Genomic DNA, 18,467 nt, shown 5'->3' on the forward strand with positions numbered 1-18,467 from the left:
TTAGATTCGAACTTGGTTGTTAAAGCTTTTAGAATTAGAGTTTAGTTTTAGAAGTGTTCCTCAGTAAGTCAGTACTGCCGTTCCATGTGGAACTTCTCCATGAACTCATCAACAACAACAACAACAATAGATGATGACGATGAGATGAGACGACGACGTTGATGAACTCATCAACGTCGGCAGCTAGGTCGGTAACTACGTATGCACTCTTCAACGATGCGAACAGCTCAGGCAGAATACACGCCCAGCGATAATACATAAGCTAATGACGTACCTGATGAATGACAGCCTGCGCGCATCACGGTAAAGGAGCAGTGACATGACACTTTTAGTGTCCGAAACTTTCAATTGTTCTTGACTCCTTGATTCCGTAGAGGAATTGTTTTTTTTTAATTCCGTGTTAGCACCGCGAAGCAACTGTGGCTATGAGCGGCGTACAGACGTGGACAGATAAAGGGAGGACAGCGGGACGGAGTGGGGGACAGGGGGTCAGTATGCGTTCTGGGCCGACTTCAGGGGGAACTGTGCCGACATCCGTCTGCAAAGTCTGCCAGAAGATAATAATAATTCGGGGCTTTACGTAGCGAGACATCTGCGATCATGAGCGACGCCACAGTGGTCGGGTCTGCGGATTAATTTTGTCCACCTGCGCCGAAATCTCGACACACGGCATACCACATTTAACGTCCCTCGCGGAAGACGGCGTGTCTGAGCAACTTGTACCCTTCCACCAAGTTGCCACCGTCCTGAGCCGGGTTTTAACCCGCGATGTCTGCCGGGAGACCTCAGGCAAGACAGTCTTCCACACGACATTGAAATAACCACCAACGAGCTGAATACGGGGACTCTGACGTACTAGGGACTGGAAGTTGGAACACGTGGTTTTGGGTCACAATTAGGGCAGAATTATTTATTCGCGGGGCTTAGGACCTCCTTTGGTAGCTAATAGGGTTCCGGGTTTCCAGAGTTTATCTTTCGGCATGTTCGGAGGGTGATTTTCGGAGATTATATGTTCCGAGGATTCGGAGTTTTACCTCTTTTATTGGTCAATTATCCTATTTCTGTTAACATCCGAAGTTCAGAGAAAAAGTTACCGCTGTGAAACGACATATTCACAAAAAGAATGAGACGCTATACCTCCCCAAAATACTCACTGTTAATGTTGCACTGTTGCGGGACCCAGGCGGAACCGTGCAGATAGCGACATCTATGCCACGATCAACTGGCGACGTGACACCTCAGAACTTTGGTATTCCTCTACATAATCGTTAGGCAGCTTTCGCTTGCGTCCCATGCTGTCAGTGTTGTAACATCAAGCTGCCCTTTCATGAAAACAATTTGTATCCCATCTGTGTTTCCTTGTGGACTTTGAGGGGAAACAACGATGCACAGAAAAACAACAACCCCGCGCCCTGAACTTTTTTCACGCAGACCTGGGACATGGCTGAAATGGCCTCAAAACGTCCTCATATCGAATAATGTCACTCAATAAGGAACCCTATTCGGTGGCTCCAATGGCGAATTACCTCTGGGTAAGGATGGAGTTCACCGCATTACACAGATGCTTCGCGCGTTGGTTCGCGCGGATGCTTCACGAAAGACAGCTGCACGGTGGATTTGTTTAATTTAATTTGTTGCCGGGTTGGTAACCCGCGATGGAATGTAATCTGGGAGGTACCCGGATTCGAATCCCGGTGCCGTCTGTGCTGTCTGGGGTTTCCTGGGTTTTCCTCAGACGCTTTCAGACATATGTCGGCACAGTTCCCCTAGAAGTCGGCCCAGGACGCACTTTCCGCCCTGGAGGGCGTCAGTCGTGACGTTGCCCACCTCTGTGAGGCCGACAACGGCGAGTCCTATCACCACCACCACCACCATGTAATCTCGACACCATAGGAAACGATCCAACCAGTCATCAAAGCATGGCTTTTCTTGCTCAGTTTTCCATCACTGGAGCCTACAAGTCCGAAAACCCTGAACCCCACAGCAAGTTTTGTGCAGTGGCCAAAGAGAACAGCGTCAAGTAGAGCCCTGCGCGGATGACATTTTTGGCACCGCGTCCGACCCGCATCCGCGCACACGTTATCTGCGTCCGATCCGCATCCGCAGCATACACAACAGTTTACATCCGCATCCGATCCGCTGAGCAAAACGCACCATCCGCATCCGATCCGCAAAAATCCGCACGTTTCGAAGGACGCGTAAACACCGAAGGAAGCATGTTGGTATAATTTCCGATGCCTCCATGCTGTCACGGAAGGACTCACGACGACAAGCAAAGGTAAACAAACGCGATATGGAGAGACTTCTGGAACGCGTGGAACGCTACCTCGCCGGTGCTCGCGTGGTTCGAGATGCCAGAATGCCTTGCCTCCTCTCTCGTCTCGGCCGTGCATGGCCAAAGGTGAACCCGAGCATGCGCTCGCTGTCGGCGCGCAATACAAATAAATTGCTGGTCGAAAAGTTACAGCACGCGGTATATCCGCATCCGATCCGCTACCGATCCGCTGCTTTCACATCCGCATCCCATCCGCATCCGACCTCTAGTCATCCGCAACCGATCCGCACACCGCAGGAAGTGCTAAATTTTCATCCGAATCCGCAAGTATCTTGCGGATATCCGCGGATATCCGCTTCCATCCGCGGATAGTGCAGGGCTCTAGCGTCAAGCCCTATGGGAGAAAACGAAGCAAGGACGTTAAAACCCGCCTGGGTTGGTAATACATTTTAAGAGCGCTAAAAAAGAAACGTGCTAGAGTACACGAAAGAGACGAGACACACGCACCGGCAGTGAAGTGACAAACCACGCTTTATTTCTGCTTAACAACACTCTTATGAGCGCGGTATCCTACATAAGCGGAGGGAAAAGGGAGAAGAAGAAGTATAAGAGCGCTCTAAGCAGCAATAAAACGTGATTTTCAGTTCAGTGCCGGTGTGTATGTGTGTCTTCTGTTCCGTGTACTCTAGCACAGGGCTTTTAACGCTTGCAGCGGCAGCATCGTCAGTGCCACTACGAGACGCACCGTTTTAGCGAGCGCGAATAAAGCAGTTCGTTGGATTCAGGCTCTCGTCCATTTCATTTCCGCATCGTAGCAAAATATAAGCTACACCATTTATATGCGTGTGTAGAAAAAGGGCCTTATCTGGCTGTCCATCCCATTGACACACATGCATTTCCCGTTTCTTATCCTCCTATAGCGAGTCAATAAATCGCAATACGGTCCTAAATTTTCTTTGACAGGTACATACTGGTATGCAGATAGCATTGCAACAAAATAGTAAAAAAGGGATTATTCGACTTATCCCCTTATTGCATACAGATGTTCAATTGTGGGTAGCGTCACGACTAAAGCTGGAAGATTGGATATAGCTAGACAAATCACTGTGCGCACGTGGTCCTCCACGGTCCAATAGTCCGTGGCAGTGATGCACCCATCGAGTACAGTCAGAGGACCTTGAGAACACCAGGACATAGATACCTAAACCAACACGGGTACACCTTCGTGTTTCACTCCGGGTACGACAAAGCCTGCTTATAGGTCTATGAATGGCTTCTCCGCACGCATACACCCGCAGCCCGGCGCTGAATATTCGTCCTGTGCAGGTCGCGGCAAACAATTTTTTTTTTAAACAAGTGAGTCAAGGTGCTTGTTCAATTCTGCAATGGCTTGGGATGGCTTGGGACACGATGTATCATCAATTCATCATTGACCTCATACACACAAATACCTTGCGGGTGTGAGCAGAAAAGTAAGAAAATAAGTATCGTAGCCGACCTGTTGCTCCTTTTCATATTCGAGCTTGATCCGTGCTTCGATGCATTCTTGAGTTGAGGAGAAGCTTTGGGCCTGACCAGCCTCTCTCAAGTGTCGGTGGAACCACCCTACAGCTGTCGCCACGGCCAAAAAGACAATATTTGCACATATCTGAAAAGAAATGAATCATCAACCATTCCCTGATCTGAACCATTCTGATCTAAAATCTGAAATTACACGCACGCTGTAGGAATATGTTGCTATTCTGACAGGGACTTTTGAATTCGATTGCACTGTAAAGCTGTCACGTCTGTCACTGCGTCAGCAACATGCATTGTCAAGGGTTCCTAACTTGCTGCTATCGTAACAATCGGCAAGCCCTCGCTGAAGCGTACTTTATATGTCGTACCTCGCACCAGAAGTGATTCCTGTCGGCATTAGCCAACATTGCAGCAACGGTGAGATGGCTTACAGATGTAAGAAGTCCCACCGCAATGGCAGTTGCAGGCCGCAATGGAAGAGCAGCGTGCAGAAGGAAGACCGTGACGAAAATTGCGGGAAGAGCGTCAACCGTAGTCACGCGCCGCTTCAGAAAGGTCCAAACAGTAGTCACAGCCACTAGCAAGGTCCACACAATGAATGCCACGGTTCGGGAACAACGGTCAAAAACAGCTTCCAGTGGCAGCAACGTCAATAGAAGTAATACGACGATGGAAAGGGCCACGCACAGGCAGATGAAACGGTCTGCACCTGAGCCAAATTCCTGCGCAAACAAGCGTTAAGGGAACAGTTACTTTCTCATGGCTATCATGTGTGATAAGCTTGTCTACACTATTATAAGTTCAGCATAGGCATTGCGTTATCATAACATCACTTTCAAAACACAATTTCATTACTTAACACCCAGTTGTAACAGCCGACAACAATTCAGGGCGATATCATTCTGTCTTCTCATTTCTGCAAAATGGGAAACGCATTTCGTGACACATTGCATATACGTCACAGAATGGCCGTTTTCCCCTCAAGTCAGATCAGAACGTGTCTAGACAGGACCGATGAGGACGGGGCGCGGACAATTGCTCACCGGACAGTTGCTCACCGGACAGTCGCTCACCAAAAACTGCTGAGGTCGGACAATTGCTCACCGCCTCTTTCACCACACTTATATTGTGATTTTACTTCGCGTTTCTGGCGCTTGACCTTTTTATGTTAGCTGAACTTCTTTTTTAGCTGTGTAAGTTGCTTCAAATAGATCTAGGAATCCACAAGTGAAGAGGGTGAGGCGAGAGGTCGTCCACTTGAAGGCACACCTGAATCACCTTTGTCAGGACCTGCGTCCATGGGGCGTTCCTAGATGATTATTTCCCAAGGGGGGGGGCAGCAAAGTGCTTCCAGGGGGGCAAAGCGTGCAACCACGTCACCTCCTTCCCTGGAGACGGACGCTGCGGACTGTGCGGGTGTTCACAGGTTCATATTATGATGACTCTGAGAAAATAATCATGACCTATGAATAAAGAGTGCGCAATTTTGCAAAGTGACCTTGTCCCCCTCTCGGTACGCTCATGCCTGCGTCACCAGGATCTTCCAAGGCACGAGACGGGAAATATTAAAATCACATCATTATTTAACCACTAAAATTAACGAATTTTCTATATCTGTCCAAGTCGGTTTAGCGAACGAAAGCCACATTTTAGCTCCCGTTAGGCTTAGTAGGGCGGAGACGACTGAACAGTACGGTGGTCAGTTTATTATTAGGTTTGTCCAAGTTCAGTGTTTGCACCGCTATGTCCAGGTTAGTCTAAGTTCGCTGTTGGCAGTTTCCCGAGCACAACTGTGCATTGTATAGCCAGATAACATTTATTTACAGTAGTTTGTTTTGAAATGGGGATTTCGATCACTTTATTTCGAATACACCCAAGATCAACTTACAAATAAAAAGTCAAGTCTATGAGCACCATAAACGATAAATAAAATCACATCACATAAAACCGCGAAATAAAGTTACATATACGTGCGGTGAAAGAGGCGGTGAGCAATTGTCCGGCTTCAGCGGTTCTGTGGTGAGCAATTGTCCAGTGAGCAACTGTCCGGTGAGCAATTGTCCTGGATCCATGAGGACTGCTCGGTCTTCCTGTAATGCCCCAGAGAGCAAGGTATTCTCGAGAGCTTTTCAGCAGAGAGAGAAAGAAAGGTTGCCGCGCGTCGGCTATCGCTCATCTTCATCGTCGTCACGATCTGCTCTATCACGCGATACATCTCTCACTCGTGGAATAATAATAATGGTACCGTGACATTACACGTAAGGTTAGTCTAGGCAGTGTGGCGACATGTTGCACGTGCCGCAGGGTAGGACTGAGGATAATTTGGACCACCTGGGGTTCTTTTGACGTGCGCCGGAAATCTCCGACACACGGTGCTTACCTCCCCCACATTGCTACCGCCCTCGGTCGGTATCGCACCCGCGATCTTTGAGCTCACTCGTGGAAGAGCGGCGATGATACATAAGACAGTCACGTATTAACAATTGGAGGCGAGCAAAGACAAGCTCGGACGAGGGAGAACAAGATGCGCTGCCGATGGTTTACACGACGCGGTACTGAAATGCGGCCCTTCGTAAAACTGAGCCAAAGCGGCGGACCAGAACTGCTGCAAAAGAGTGGTGAGGCGTGGCCTAGACGTGCAGCGAAGTTGCAGATGCGCTGCCGAAGACGAGACCTGTGCCGTGAATTACACGGAGCGAAAGCGCGTAGCATTCCAAGCGAGAGGCGCAACAGGTGCCGAGGCAACGACCGAAAAATTCGTACTTCGTCTTACTAAGTCACAGAGTTATGCTGCGTTTCGTAATGCGGTGCGAATATTGCAGCTTATGCAACGTCGTGGACTGCAGGAAGACGTAGAAAAAGTGTGCGCAGGTAGAGCCAGGTATATATAGCAACGCGGCCCACAGAGCAGGCACAGAGACAGCTACGAAGGCGACGGGCTCGAATGGTTCTCGCCAGAGGAGTACCGTGGAGGACTGTGGTATAGAGTGAAAGGTAGAGTGAAAGGTAGAGTGTGGTTAGCCATGCAATTGGCTGACCACTCTTAACTCCTACAAAAAAGAGAATGAGAGGCGGCGTGACGCACGAGCCGCACACATGACATAGCGTAACTGGTATACGAGGCGGAAGCGGTTTGTTGGATGATCGACGTACGAGCCTCGACGCCTGGAGAGTTCTCATTTATATACAAACCTTACGAGATATGTTTCCAGAATAGTAGAAGCCGTTGTAATTTAGAACGGCGATGGTAAAAGGCCGAATTGCCTACCGAACTGAGGCCTTGTATACGAGGGTTGTAAGGTGGCAGCGCAATGGGGCAGAAATCGGCGACAGAAAGTAACAAGACCAAGGAATGCGTATGCAAGTTTAACGTTAGCGGTGGTTTTCGATGGCCAAGACCCTTGTCATGAGTGGTGCAAAGCTGTCCCTCGTGATTGCCGAGGAAGTTGAGCGATATGGCTCCAAACTCGCTCTTCGTGTGCATTGATCGTAATGCCGCACTCGGATAAGCAAGTGGACGCTGCTAGAGACAAGCACGATTCTACGCAGGCAAGGTGCTGGTCACTATTACACAACCGAAGCAAGCAAAGAACAACGGGGCCGCACAGTAATAAGACACTGGAAAGTCTGTACAGCGTTACACAGCCCGAAGGGAATACTGACGTACTCGAACAGCCCAGATGGGTTGACGATTGATTCGGTATGTCGAATGTATGGACGAGGACGTGATTACAGGACTTCCCTTGATCAGTTTTAGGAAAAATGATGCATCCGTGGATGTTCGCTGCAATACTGCTGGATGTGGCGCTAAGCCGCCGGGATAAGACATTGAATGTCTTTATTGAAGACATTGATAAAGACAAGGATAAGACATTGAATGTCTGATATATTTAAAAAAAAGAGAGGTGTTGAAACGTTGGAGAAAAGGCGCCGAGTAACAAGATTAAAAGCTTTGTATACAAGATGTTAAATGGTGAATTCAATATAGACACAAGCCGTTACATTTCTATGTGTGACAGACGCCCCACACGTAATATTAATCAATTCAATATTATGCCTTACAGGTGCAGGGTATACTCGTTGACTTTTTTGTGTTTTTCACGTACAATCAAGGAGTGGAATAGCCCACTGGACATGTCGTGTCAGCTAAAAGCGTTGAAAAATTTGTTTCCAGGGTTCAGACTCACCTAGCATCGTTTGTAAGTCGTTGTTATGTCATTGCATGTCATTATTATCTTGCTTGCCACACGTGAGTATTGTGCCTTTTGTCGCCATTGTACATAATTACTGCCATTGTTTACTCATTTTCCATTTGTAGGTACTATGTCGCCTGCTATGTTTGAATAATTATTTTCCTTGTTTCACGTTTGTACACGTTTCACGTGCGACACGCTTGTCTGAAATCAGCATCCCGTGGTTTATCCCATCTTACGTCTCCGTGTTGCAAGATCATTTATTTTGAGTAATAAACACGTGCAGCATATGCTCTTTCGTTGAACACTATGTCGGAACAACATTTTCGAGGGCAACCAAGGGAATATGGGCTGCCGAACCACTGACAGGCGATTCCAGAAAACCGTGTCGCAAGCAGTACATTTTTTAATTTTCTTGTATCGCTGTACTACCACTCCTACTTGGGTCCCTAGGAGGAGGTCAGTAGTATCAATAAATAAATAAATAGAAAGAGAAATGCCTGCATAACCAAGTAGTGGCCCCGAGGCAGGCAGAGAAGAGTAGAGTACTTATCATGTGTGGAGGAAGAATAAGAAATACCTCTGTGGCTGCCAGCGGGATATGTCGGAGAGATGGTTATCTGTATGTAATGTTCACTGCTCTTTACAGTGAGGTTTTATGATTTGAAAACTTACTGAACAGTATACCTCAGTGTGTGTTTTATTTTTACGAACTGTGCTGAAGGACGATGTTCTTGTTTGTGTCTACAAACTTCAAGTGGTGGTCGAGACCGACGTCGTTTGTTACGTTCCTCGATCCTTCGAGGTCAGACCAAGATCTTCGTAGAAAGGCGTGACGCAGGTCCCCACAGCTGGGACCAGCATCAAACTGTGTCAGCAGCGAGACTCGATGGAGAACAACGAAGTGTAGGCAGGTCATTTTTTGAAAGCAGCGCCAAGCATTACAAAGAAAAAAACAAAAGTTTTGACTGATGGAAACGTTCATTAGCTACGAACATTCCATAAGAGTGCATAATTAAAGGCCTAATGAGCTGTCTAATGAGTCAGCAATATAGACATAAAAGTTACACAGATGCATAAGAATTCATGACGCAGAAAATAGTTTGCGTTGCCCTGGTACTTGGTATGAATTATAGCGCTGGAAACAAATTTGTAAGATGCTGGCGCTTTCGACATTTCAACGTCCGCATGAATTGCTGCGAATCAACTTAAGAAAAATGTCGAGATTAAAATACGTAGCAAACGAAAAGAAAAAAGGAAAAGCTGTCTTGCATCGAATTTAAACTATTTTGAATTTGTGAAAAAGATCATCCCTGCTGTCTGCCAGCTGCAATTAGCCCTGCATGCCCTAACGCATCAGCCATGCGACTAGAGTCAAGCGATTTCAAAACTTCCCAAAGGAGCCATAGATCAGCGTTCCATATACAAGGAGGCTAAGCTCATTGAAAGTATCCTCGACAGAAAATGTATCTATACTTGAAGTCAACGAGAAGGGTTGTCCTAACTCCTAAGGGCTCTTTCACATGTCCGTTTTTGTCGTCCGTTTGCTTCAAAAATAGAAGCTAAGGGCAATCGAGCCCCGTAGGTTCCAATGGGTCCGTTTTGCCTCCGTTAAAAACACGGACGAGAAAAAACATTCGAGTCATACAGGCCTAATACATACATCCGATACCTCTCGCTGCAGATAATGTTCTCACATTTAGTTTGAGAGTTCAAGTTTAACCTTGGAATCGACTATGTACGTACGCCATTTTATTGTTAAAGTTTGGGGGGGGAGGGATATTAGGATAGATAGTAACAGCAAAATATCGAGACGTCAGTACCGGCACGATCAGAACTGGGTACTCCAATTCATGTAGTCTGCGGTGCATGGAATAAGTATGAAAAGGAAATATCCCGGAAATACCGGAATGCGTTTTCCGCTTAGCCGCAAGTGCGGCAGTTTGGCGAGTTCACCTCCATAGGCTTATGGAGCAACGCTCAACCGAAAGGGGACATCAAGGCTAAGTCGGCGTATCAATGATTCAATGACACGCGGCGTTCGGGTTGGAAGCCGGATGGTAAGTAGAGTTGATCCTGGCTTGGAGGCTGGAACTCCGGTCAACTTTGTGTAGGAGCGAGGTGTTTGCAACCCCTCTTCGCCAATGGTCCTTGCATATCCAGTCAACGAGTGCAGCGATCGTCTGCTTTGCGTCTCCTTCAGTAAAGATACATACGCATGTGCAGTCATAACCCGTTTATCCGTGAAAGCCTGTTGTTCGCCTTTTGACTCTTCATTGCCCCGAGGCCAGTCGGCGCAGACTTGTGCGAACAGACGACGTGGATGATACCCGAGAAGTGAATGAGGTGTTCCATGTTTACTCGACACAAAAAGTAGATGTGCGAGCGTCGACTTTTCCGTCAGGAAAACATTTTTAGCCTGCAAGTATGGGCCAAAGAAGCGCTGACATTCAATGTCAAGGCTGGCAAGGAAGTGGCATTCCTTCATGATGAGAATTGAAACGCGCGCGAATATCTATATCATTAGGACTCGGAGAAGCGCATTTTACTTGGTTTGGCGACATGAGAAGTAGGAATGCTGTTGTCAGCGGCGAAACGCTCATCGAGAAGAACACGCTCATCGAGCCCAGAAATTCGTTATCCGGACGATAGGAGGAGGGAACGGAGGGGTTCGTATAATCGGGACATGACTGCATAGTGTGTCTGTACGTATCCAATCCTTCAGGTGGACGGGTCGTACGGCTGCAGCCTCGTCCCGAGTGCACCGGACGAGGCCGCACCGCAGAGGCCAGGAGCCCACAAGAACTAGATGGCTCGTCTCTGTACTGCTGTTCAGGTAAGGTGTAGTTCAATGCTTGTAATGCGCTTTTGGAACCGCTATACATAGACCAGTGAGAAGGTGACTGGTGGTGGGATGGAAGCTGCCGACGTGAAGTGCGACGGTCGTTCGCTTCTTTCAATCGACATATCTGCAATAATGTATGCTCAAATGGAGGCAGAATATGTGGCTGAAGATTTTTATTCTCCCTTCAGTGCAATGAAGCATAACCAAACTGAGCGGATGAAGGACAAGCGTTGAGGCTTATTTCTTCGAGAGAAGACCAGCCACGTCGAAGTGTGCCTCAGAAGCCCGCTGGGCCCATTTGGCACTATAGTTGTGTCAAGCGCTTCTGGATGAGGTTTTGGTGTTGCACTACGGCTTGGCTGTAGCCATAGGTGGGACGTCAAAATCTGGTTCGCGCGACGATGATGGCTTTTGGTGGCGCTTTGACTTCCGCCATGACAAAAGCAGTTGATGCCGACCTAGGAACCCACAGGTTGGTGACCTTTGCGAGAATGGCCTCTAATACTTTTTCTGGAGTCAAGCACAGGTTATACAATACAGGACTATAGTACGCCAGCATACGGTGGAGAGGAAACGCACAGATTCCAAGTCCTCCCTAGAAGTCATCATCAAAAGATGTGATATGAATTACCTGGTGCACAAAATCCTCACCACCCCCAACCTCAACCTCAACGATGCATTACAGTCAGGCCATAGTGTAACACTGCAGTGTAACACACAGAACAGCCAAGGAAGCACTAAGCAAGACCAAGCTCAGCGCCATACCTTTCTCGAAAGCCGACTTCTTCAACAAACTTCACACACTTCACACACACTCCGACAAACTTAACATAATCATGCAGTGTCCATTTTACAAAATGCACAGAGAACGCATTCCTGTGCGCATTCTTAAAAGGCAGCGGTATAGTCAAACGATATTAAGCTATTCCGACACTGATGTGAAATTGAGAGACTGGAGGAAACAGTGACGCTCATGTCAGAGCGTCGGGTGTACGCCGAAATAAATCATTAAAAATAAAACATAAAAAATCCACGCGTGAAAATACACTCGTGAAAATCCACCTTCTGAAATAAATCGCAGAAAAATCCACGTCCTCCAAATAAACACTGCCAAAATAAATCAAAGAAAGGCTTAGGGAGGGAACGTCCCGAATGTCGCTTCGCAAGATGATATGCGTGCATCTGATATCACTAATTAGCTGCTCAGCTTCACGAGTTTGGGATGTCTAACCAGCGTGCTCTTCCAACGTATCCGCCCTGCTTAGCTAAGCCTAACGGGCGCAATGTGATTTTCATTGGCTAAAACGACTTCCGCAGACATACAAAACTCGCGATGCTGAGCGGTTAAACACGGCATATCATCTTGCGAAGCAGTCGGAGCGTTTTCTCTGTTTCGGGACCGCGAATTTCGACATAGGGAATTTCGGCCCTCCCAACGACAGCCGTACTATTTTTCGAGGCGAACGTAGGGAGCTTTGGCCGTCCACCAATCACAGAGGTTTTATTTTGAAAGATTTATTTTGAAGAGTTGACTTCGTGAAGTATATTTCTACGAGTTGATTTTGCCGCCGTGGATATTGACAGAGTTTGTTCTTGAAAACTTATTTTTAAAAGTGGATTTTTACATGATTTATTCTTCATTGGTTTGTTCTTCAATGATTTATTCCGACGTCATTCCAGAGCGTCTCACGTAGAAGTCACCTCTTCGGAAGTACGCGGGTGCCCACCAAGGAAACAACATAGCTCCAGAATCCATCCAGATATGAGAAGAAGAAGATGATGATGACGAGGAGGAGGAGGAGACGATGTAGACCGAACAATAACGTCGTATAGTGTGCCCTCAACAAGACAGAAACACGTTGATCCTGTATTCAGCTTCATCTTTCACAACTCCTCTCAACGACAGTTGAGGTCGACGACAACTCAAGGAACCTATGCTGTAGCACTCGGTGCACAATGTGCCTGCTGGAAAGCAGCCATCGTTGTGCCTATTTATTAACCGTGGCTCTCCTACCGATGTCAAGTATTATAGGCCCACCTCCGTGTTGAATTGCTTCACGACTGTGTTGGGGAAATGTGTGTGGAATTTTCTTTGCATGTTTTTATTTTAGTGAGAATACTAAGTGTTCTGTGACCGTCCAAGCATAGAATAAGAGAAGGCGGAGCAGAGTGGTCTGGTGGGCCAAAGCGGAAAAATTCGTTATCCTGCTTGTTGTTAGCACCACTAGCACCAAATGTTGAACCGGCATAGCAAACCCGCAGCTTATCATAAAATCTGACATTACACTGAAATATAACTCGTAACTGGTGAGCGCAGCTGTCCTGGTCATATTAGAGTCACTAAATAGTCACCCTATTAGTGACACTAGGTTATATCTGATTCTCGGAATTTCCCTTTTCGCCTTCGTATCAGACATGTGACATTTTTTGTTGATGAACCACCTGAGACAAAACGGAAAGAGGCAAAGCGGGAAATCATTTACATTCTCGTTCCTGCACGTCCCTCATTGGAGTACCTAATCGCGTTGCCTTGGTATTTCAGATCATGGTTAGAGCCTATCACAGGAAAACAGACCAGCTGCGGTTGCACCTTATGTGGCCTTTGTAAACACAACAAATTTCAATCTCTTCGTAAGGTATAATGTGTATTTTCCACTTTGCCCTCCCCACGGGGCAGTGTGAAAACCTTTGGTGTCCTTGCGACTTTTTTTTTTTTTTCGATATCTTGAGCAGCCTTCAGTCTTACAATCTAATGGTGTGTATTGCCCTTAAACAAAAAAAGTTACATATGACTCTACGCCGATTTTTAAAAAGTCGAACATTACTTTCGAACACGGCTGCCTCACCTTTCCCGCCGCGAACGCTGAGGCGGCGCTGCTTTTTGAAACGCATGTGTGAATGAGCCTTGAGGGGTGGTAAGGAAAAACGCGCAACTTCGGTAGCGTATTTTCCATATTCGCCCACTCGTGACGTGGTTCATATTCCTCACACATGTTGCTCTGACAATCTCACATAGCGTACTGAAAAAAAAAAAAAAAATATCACTTCAGAAATGGCCGAGGTTCCGCGTCCCGGACACTCAAAACTAATCCCCTCACAGCAAGACGTATGGCGCCGTGTCAGAGCCGCGGTAGCGTTTTATGCCGCCGTAATTTGACGAAGGTCACACACAACGTGCGAACTAAGAAGCTGCGCGTTTCCTGCAGAGAGTCTGAGATCGTTAGCCATAAAGCACTGAAACATAATCCGCGTTCCGAGTAGTATTGGAGAGGCGATCGACAGAACAGGAGGAGGCGCCTCTTTCTGTCGCGCCTGTTGTCTTCATGCCACTTCATCTAGGCAGAACACTTCTATTCCTGCTGTGTGTGAGAACACAAAAACCTCTGTGCTCCTTTGCAAGGGCGTACAATGAACAGGGCTCATAGCGCAGACCGTGAGTTCTGTGCGGACTACGGTGGTAAGCACTACGGTGGTAAGCACTACGGTGGTAAGCACTATGGTGGTACACTGTTAAAACAGACCTTCACCGCATTGCACGCTCCTAGCCAACCGTCATTACGAATGATATCATTCTGTGTCCTTATTTTCTGAAAATGGGAGGAGGCGCCTATCTGGGACACATTATGTTTGTCCCAGATAGGCTCCTCCCCCTGTTTTGAACGAATCATGACACAGAATGATATCACTCGGTATGGTGGTTGGCTAGGAGCGTGCTATGTGGTGGAGTTCTATTTTAACAGTGTAAGAACTACGAAGCAAAAGCTACCTAGTAGCAAAGTGGGTGTTTCCTGCAACGGGACACGGGAAGAGTGGATGCGACGGAATTGGTGGCGTAGTTAAGCAGAATGCTACACTGTAGAACCTGAGATGTACGGCAAATAAAGTAATTAGAAATGCGAAGCTGCCCGATATTCAGATGCTTCATCTCGGGGCGCAAAGCATCGCAATCTTTCGTACAACCAAAAAAAACGAGAATGGGAACACCTCCAACCCGTTCTTGGAATACGGTCCTCACATGTGTGGGAAAGCAGGACGAATGGAGTCCGTCAAGTGTTCACGACAAAAACTTCGAAGAGTGCATGGAGGAAAGTAGCCTTTCACTGTTAGACTTTGTCCCCTTCTCTGTTTGTCATCAATCAAGGACTGTACGTGCCTTCAATTTCTGTTTTGCGCGTATGGCCAACGTTCATGACGACCTACGGAGCCTATAACTCCCGTCTTTGTGTTGATATTTGAATTTGCTTCGTAATAAACCTTATAAACCAGAACATGACTATCTCAAATGTAACATGAAGCCATGAAGAAATGAAAGACCGCTGTCCGCCCTCGCTGCGCCCGTAACGAACCGCTTAATCGTTTCACACGTTCAACTTAACGGCACGAGACAGCTGAACGAGTCGTTCAGGCTAACGAAACGAGCAACTTTATCGATGCTTTGCTGTGGTCACAACCTGTGCTCCTCGTGAAGCTTCTTCTTTATGGTTATTTTGCACGTTGCGAGCGCTCACGTGTTGTGATGTCACCGCCCTGAGCGAAGAGCAGGCTGGCAGCGAGGCTGCATCTTCTCCGACCAATAGGACTGTTCCGTTTGTTCCGATAGCTCGCATTCTCGTGCTCTCATACATGCTCATTGCGTTCCAATGTTCGTTCCCAGGCTCGTTCATCATCTTCTTTTTCTTCCCGTTTCAATATATGGCTCGCAAGTCGTGTGAAAATAGTGAACAAACATGTACGTCACTGTAATGATAATCGTCGAGCAATACGCAAAAAATTGTAAATCATTTTCCTACCCTGACGATGGTGTCGGGTGAGAATGGTCTTAAGTATGATACGAGAACTAGTGTGTGCTGAGTTCTAGGGCACGTGGGAGTCCGAGACCAGAAAGGAAAGAAGTAGTGGTATCAGAGGAGGAGGGTGCCCGTTCTCCTCAACGTGTACACTTATTTCATTAACTTTATGTACATTTTTCCTTCAAGCATGGAAGTACAACGCGCAGCCTTACTGTGATGTGATGTGAATAAAGAAAAAAATGGGGATGTAAGTTTCGACGAAGTCAAACTGGCTACCCCAGTACACTTAATACAGAAAGTTCAATCTGATGATGAGATGATAAAACCGCAAAAGGCTTACTGTCAGGCTTCATAAACAGTGCGAACAGCATTTCTTGCCGGACGGAACAACTTTACAAAATCTATCTGATCCAGTTGGAAGGCATCCTGACGCCCAAAATAAAATCAATTCGCAGTGCAACGTTTTTCTAGTGAGCTTGAACAGAACGTTAGTGAACTGTTTTAATTCCATGTTAGCACCGCAAAGCAAGAGAATGTTATATGAAACTATTCAAGACAATCGACCTCAGAAAATCCACAGAATCCTCTGCTCTTCGCGTTCATTACTACATCAACACTATGTCCGCAATGTACTATTAAAGAGAACAATTAGAACACTACTATATGCATCCATTTCGCCTTTGTTGTTCATCACAACACCCGTAGCTATCAAGACGGAGTGAAGTACACGATCGCAAGTTCTCACAAACGGTGCGGAGAGCGTTTCTTGGCGGACGGAAGAACTTCACAAAATCTGTCTCGTCCAGTTGAAAGCAGAGAGTCGAACCGAAACGTTTATCGGTTCGGTTCGGGTTCAGGTACGACGATAAGGGTTCAGTTCCGGTTCAGCTCCGGAAGGCAACTATAATGGTTCGAACCGGTTTTACCCAAACGGTTCGCTTCACGAACCGGTTCAGTGGCCACGGGTAGGAATGAAGCACAACAGGCAAGTTAAAGCACACTTCCGTTTGTGAGGTACAGTGCTTGAAGTAGACAGGAAGGCGTGAACGTCGTTCAAGGTCTTGAAAAATTTTGTCTGCTATGAAAGACAAGATTAGTAGTGCTTACGACAGGAGCATAATCATGAATTACAGGTTTGGGTTGAATTCCCCAGCACAACAACAACAAATAAATCATGACTATGACCTGGGGTGATTCACCACTGGAGAGCAGTACACTACCCCATTACACACGAAACATTAGATGTGATACATGAGAATGAAGGTAAAGTTATGTGCAAGTACAGCACGTCGCTCATGTCGCGGTGGTTAACCCACCTGGTTGCTCGCAGAATCTCAGCAGGAGTATAACAGTCAACCAAGCCTGCCACCTTAGCCTAAGTCATTTAAGTCATTGAAATTATTGATTACCAGTCAATAGACGCGAACGACGCTTCATGCTAGTTGGACACGGTAGACTTTTTTACACTTTTTTTGTGTAAATGGGGGGGGGGGGGATATGTTTATTACGAAAAAAAAAAAGAGGCAGGCAAAGGTCAGCCAGGCAGAAGCCGACTTGCTATTCCTTGTAAAAAAAAAGAAGAAAGAACAGAAACAGAAAAGGAGAAAGACGCAAGCGGCACATGGGCAGCAGGGGGGCATGAGTACACGATCGCTCAGAGGCAGTCCAGGAGCCCAGAATCACCCAGGAAGCATATTAGCGCTCTGGTAACAGCCCATTGCTTAACAGCCAATGTGTAAATGGCTTGTTCCATGGCGCACACCTTTTTGGTGTTGCCTTTACACCCGAATGAAGCGTGTTTTCTAAAACACCCTTTAATTAGGTGTATTCCTCATAAAACACTCTTATAATGGGCATTTAAAAACAAAAATACCCTTAAAAGTGGAGGAAGGGAGTTGCCTCAGGACAGAAGCCGCCGATATTTCGAACAGAGACTGTTCTTCTTCTGGGCACCGTCCTCATCATTGGCATGGTATTTAAAGGGTTAGGTGTGACGTGTTTAAAGGTTCATGCGAATTGTGGGTCAACAGCCCGGAGGGAAGAAAGGTCCGTACGGGTTTTTACGGCGGGAGTGAATGGCTGCTTTGTTAGAGTGTGGAGGGGATTATGTGAACGTAGTGATCTAGGCTACAGACCGGTTGCAGAAGAATGGAAGGTTCACGAACACGTGGACGAAACGGGCCAACAGGCAAGAATTCGCAAGCATAGCGAAAGATAAGGAGGTTAGTGGTTACGTGGGGAAAATTCCAGAACGAGCAAATCTTTTTTTTTTTTTTTTTTAAATATATATTTGTAATACAAAGTTGTGGCATGCAATAAAGAGAGCAGAAAGCAGTGGCCATGCAGAACATAACAGATGATAATGGAGGTAGATGGGGAAAAGCATATTTTATTTGTGAAGTGTTTCTAGGGTGCCTTGTGATTTGTTGATACCGGACGGGTGAAGAGCGTTGAACTTGTATATGAGATAAGACTCCCTATCACGTCTGTCACGTGTGGATCTAAACCCGGTTTCTAGAATATATAGTTTAATGTTGTCAAAATTGTGACCAGGAACGTTAAAGTGTTCGGCGACTGCTTTGGGGAGTTTGTTGGACGTGTCGGTTCTGTGTCCGGTAAGGCGGTTGTTCATTTGTTGGCCGGTTTCACCAATGTATTGCATAGAGCAGTCGCCGCATTCAATGCAGTATATAACATTGGAGCTTGTGCATGTGAATGCGTGGTTAACGGGGTGGGTGTAATTGCTCGCAGTGCTTTTGATGGAATTAGCGTGTTGAACGTGCTTGCATGTTTTGCAGCGCGGGAGGTTGCAGGGTCGTGTTCCCGTGTACGGGGCGCTCGTTTTG

General features: G+C 46.8%; 1 protein-coding gene across 3 annotated transcripts in view; it reads right to left on the bottom strand.

Annotated features, from left to right (window-relative positions):
• The window catches only part of LOC135377889 (adenylate cyclase type 2-like), a 305,742-nt gene that overhangs the window by 93,879 nt on the left and 193,396 nt on the right, over positions 1 to 18,467 (bottom strand). For all 3 annotated transcript variants that reach the window (XM_064610622.1, XM_064610624.1, XM_064610621.1), the window contains exons 3-4: positions 4,162 to 4,515; positions 3,774 to 3,923 (exon numbers count right to left, since the gene is read on the bottom strand). In XM_064610622.1, coding sequence (XP_064466692.1) covers positions 3,774 to 3,923; positions 4,162 to 4,515 — 504 coding nt within the window. The remainder of the gene's footprint in view (positions 1 to 3,773; positions 3,924 to 4,161; positions 4,516 to 18,467) is intronic.

Source organism: Ornithodoros turicata, chromosome 1 (genome assembly GCF_037126465.1).
Source record: "Ornithodoros turicata isolate Travis chromosome 1, ASM3712646v1, whole genome shotgun sequence".
Taxonomy (NCBI): domain Eukaryota; kingdom Metazoa; phylum Arthropoda; class Arachnida; order Ixodida; family Argasidae; genus Ornithodoros; species Ornithodoros turicata.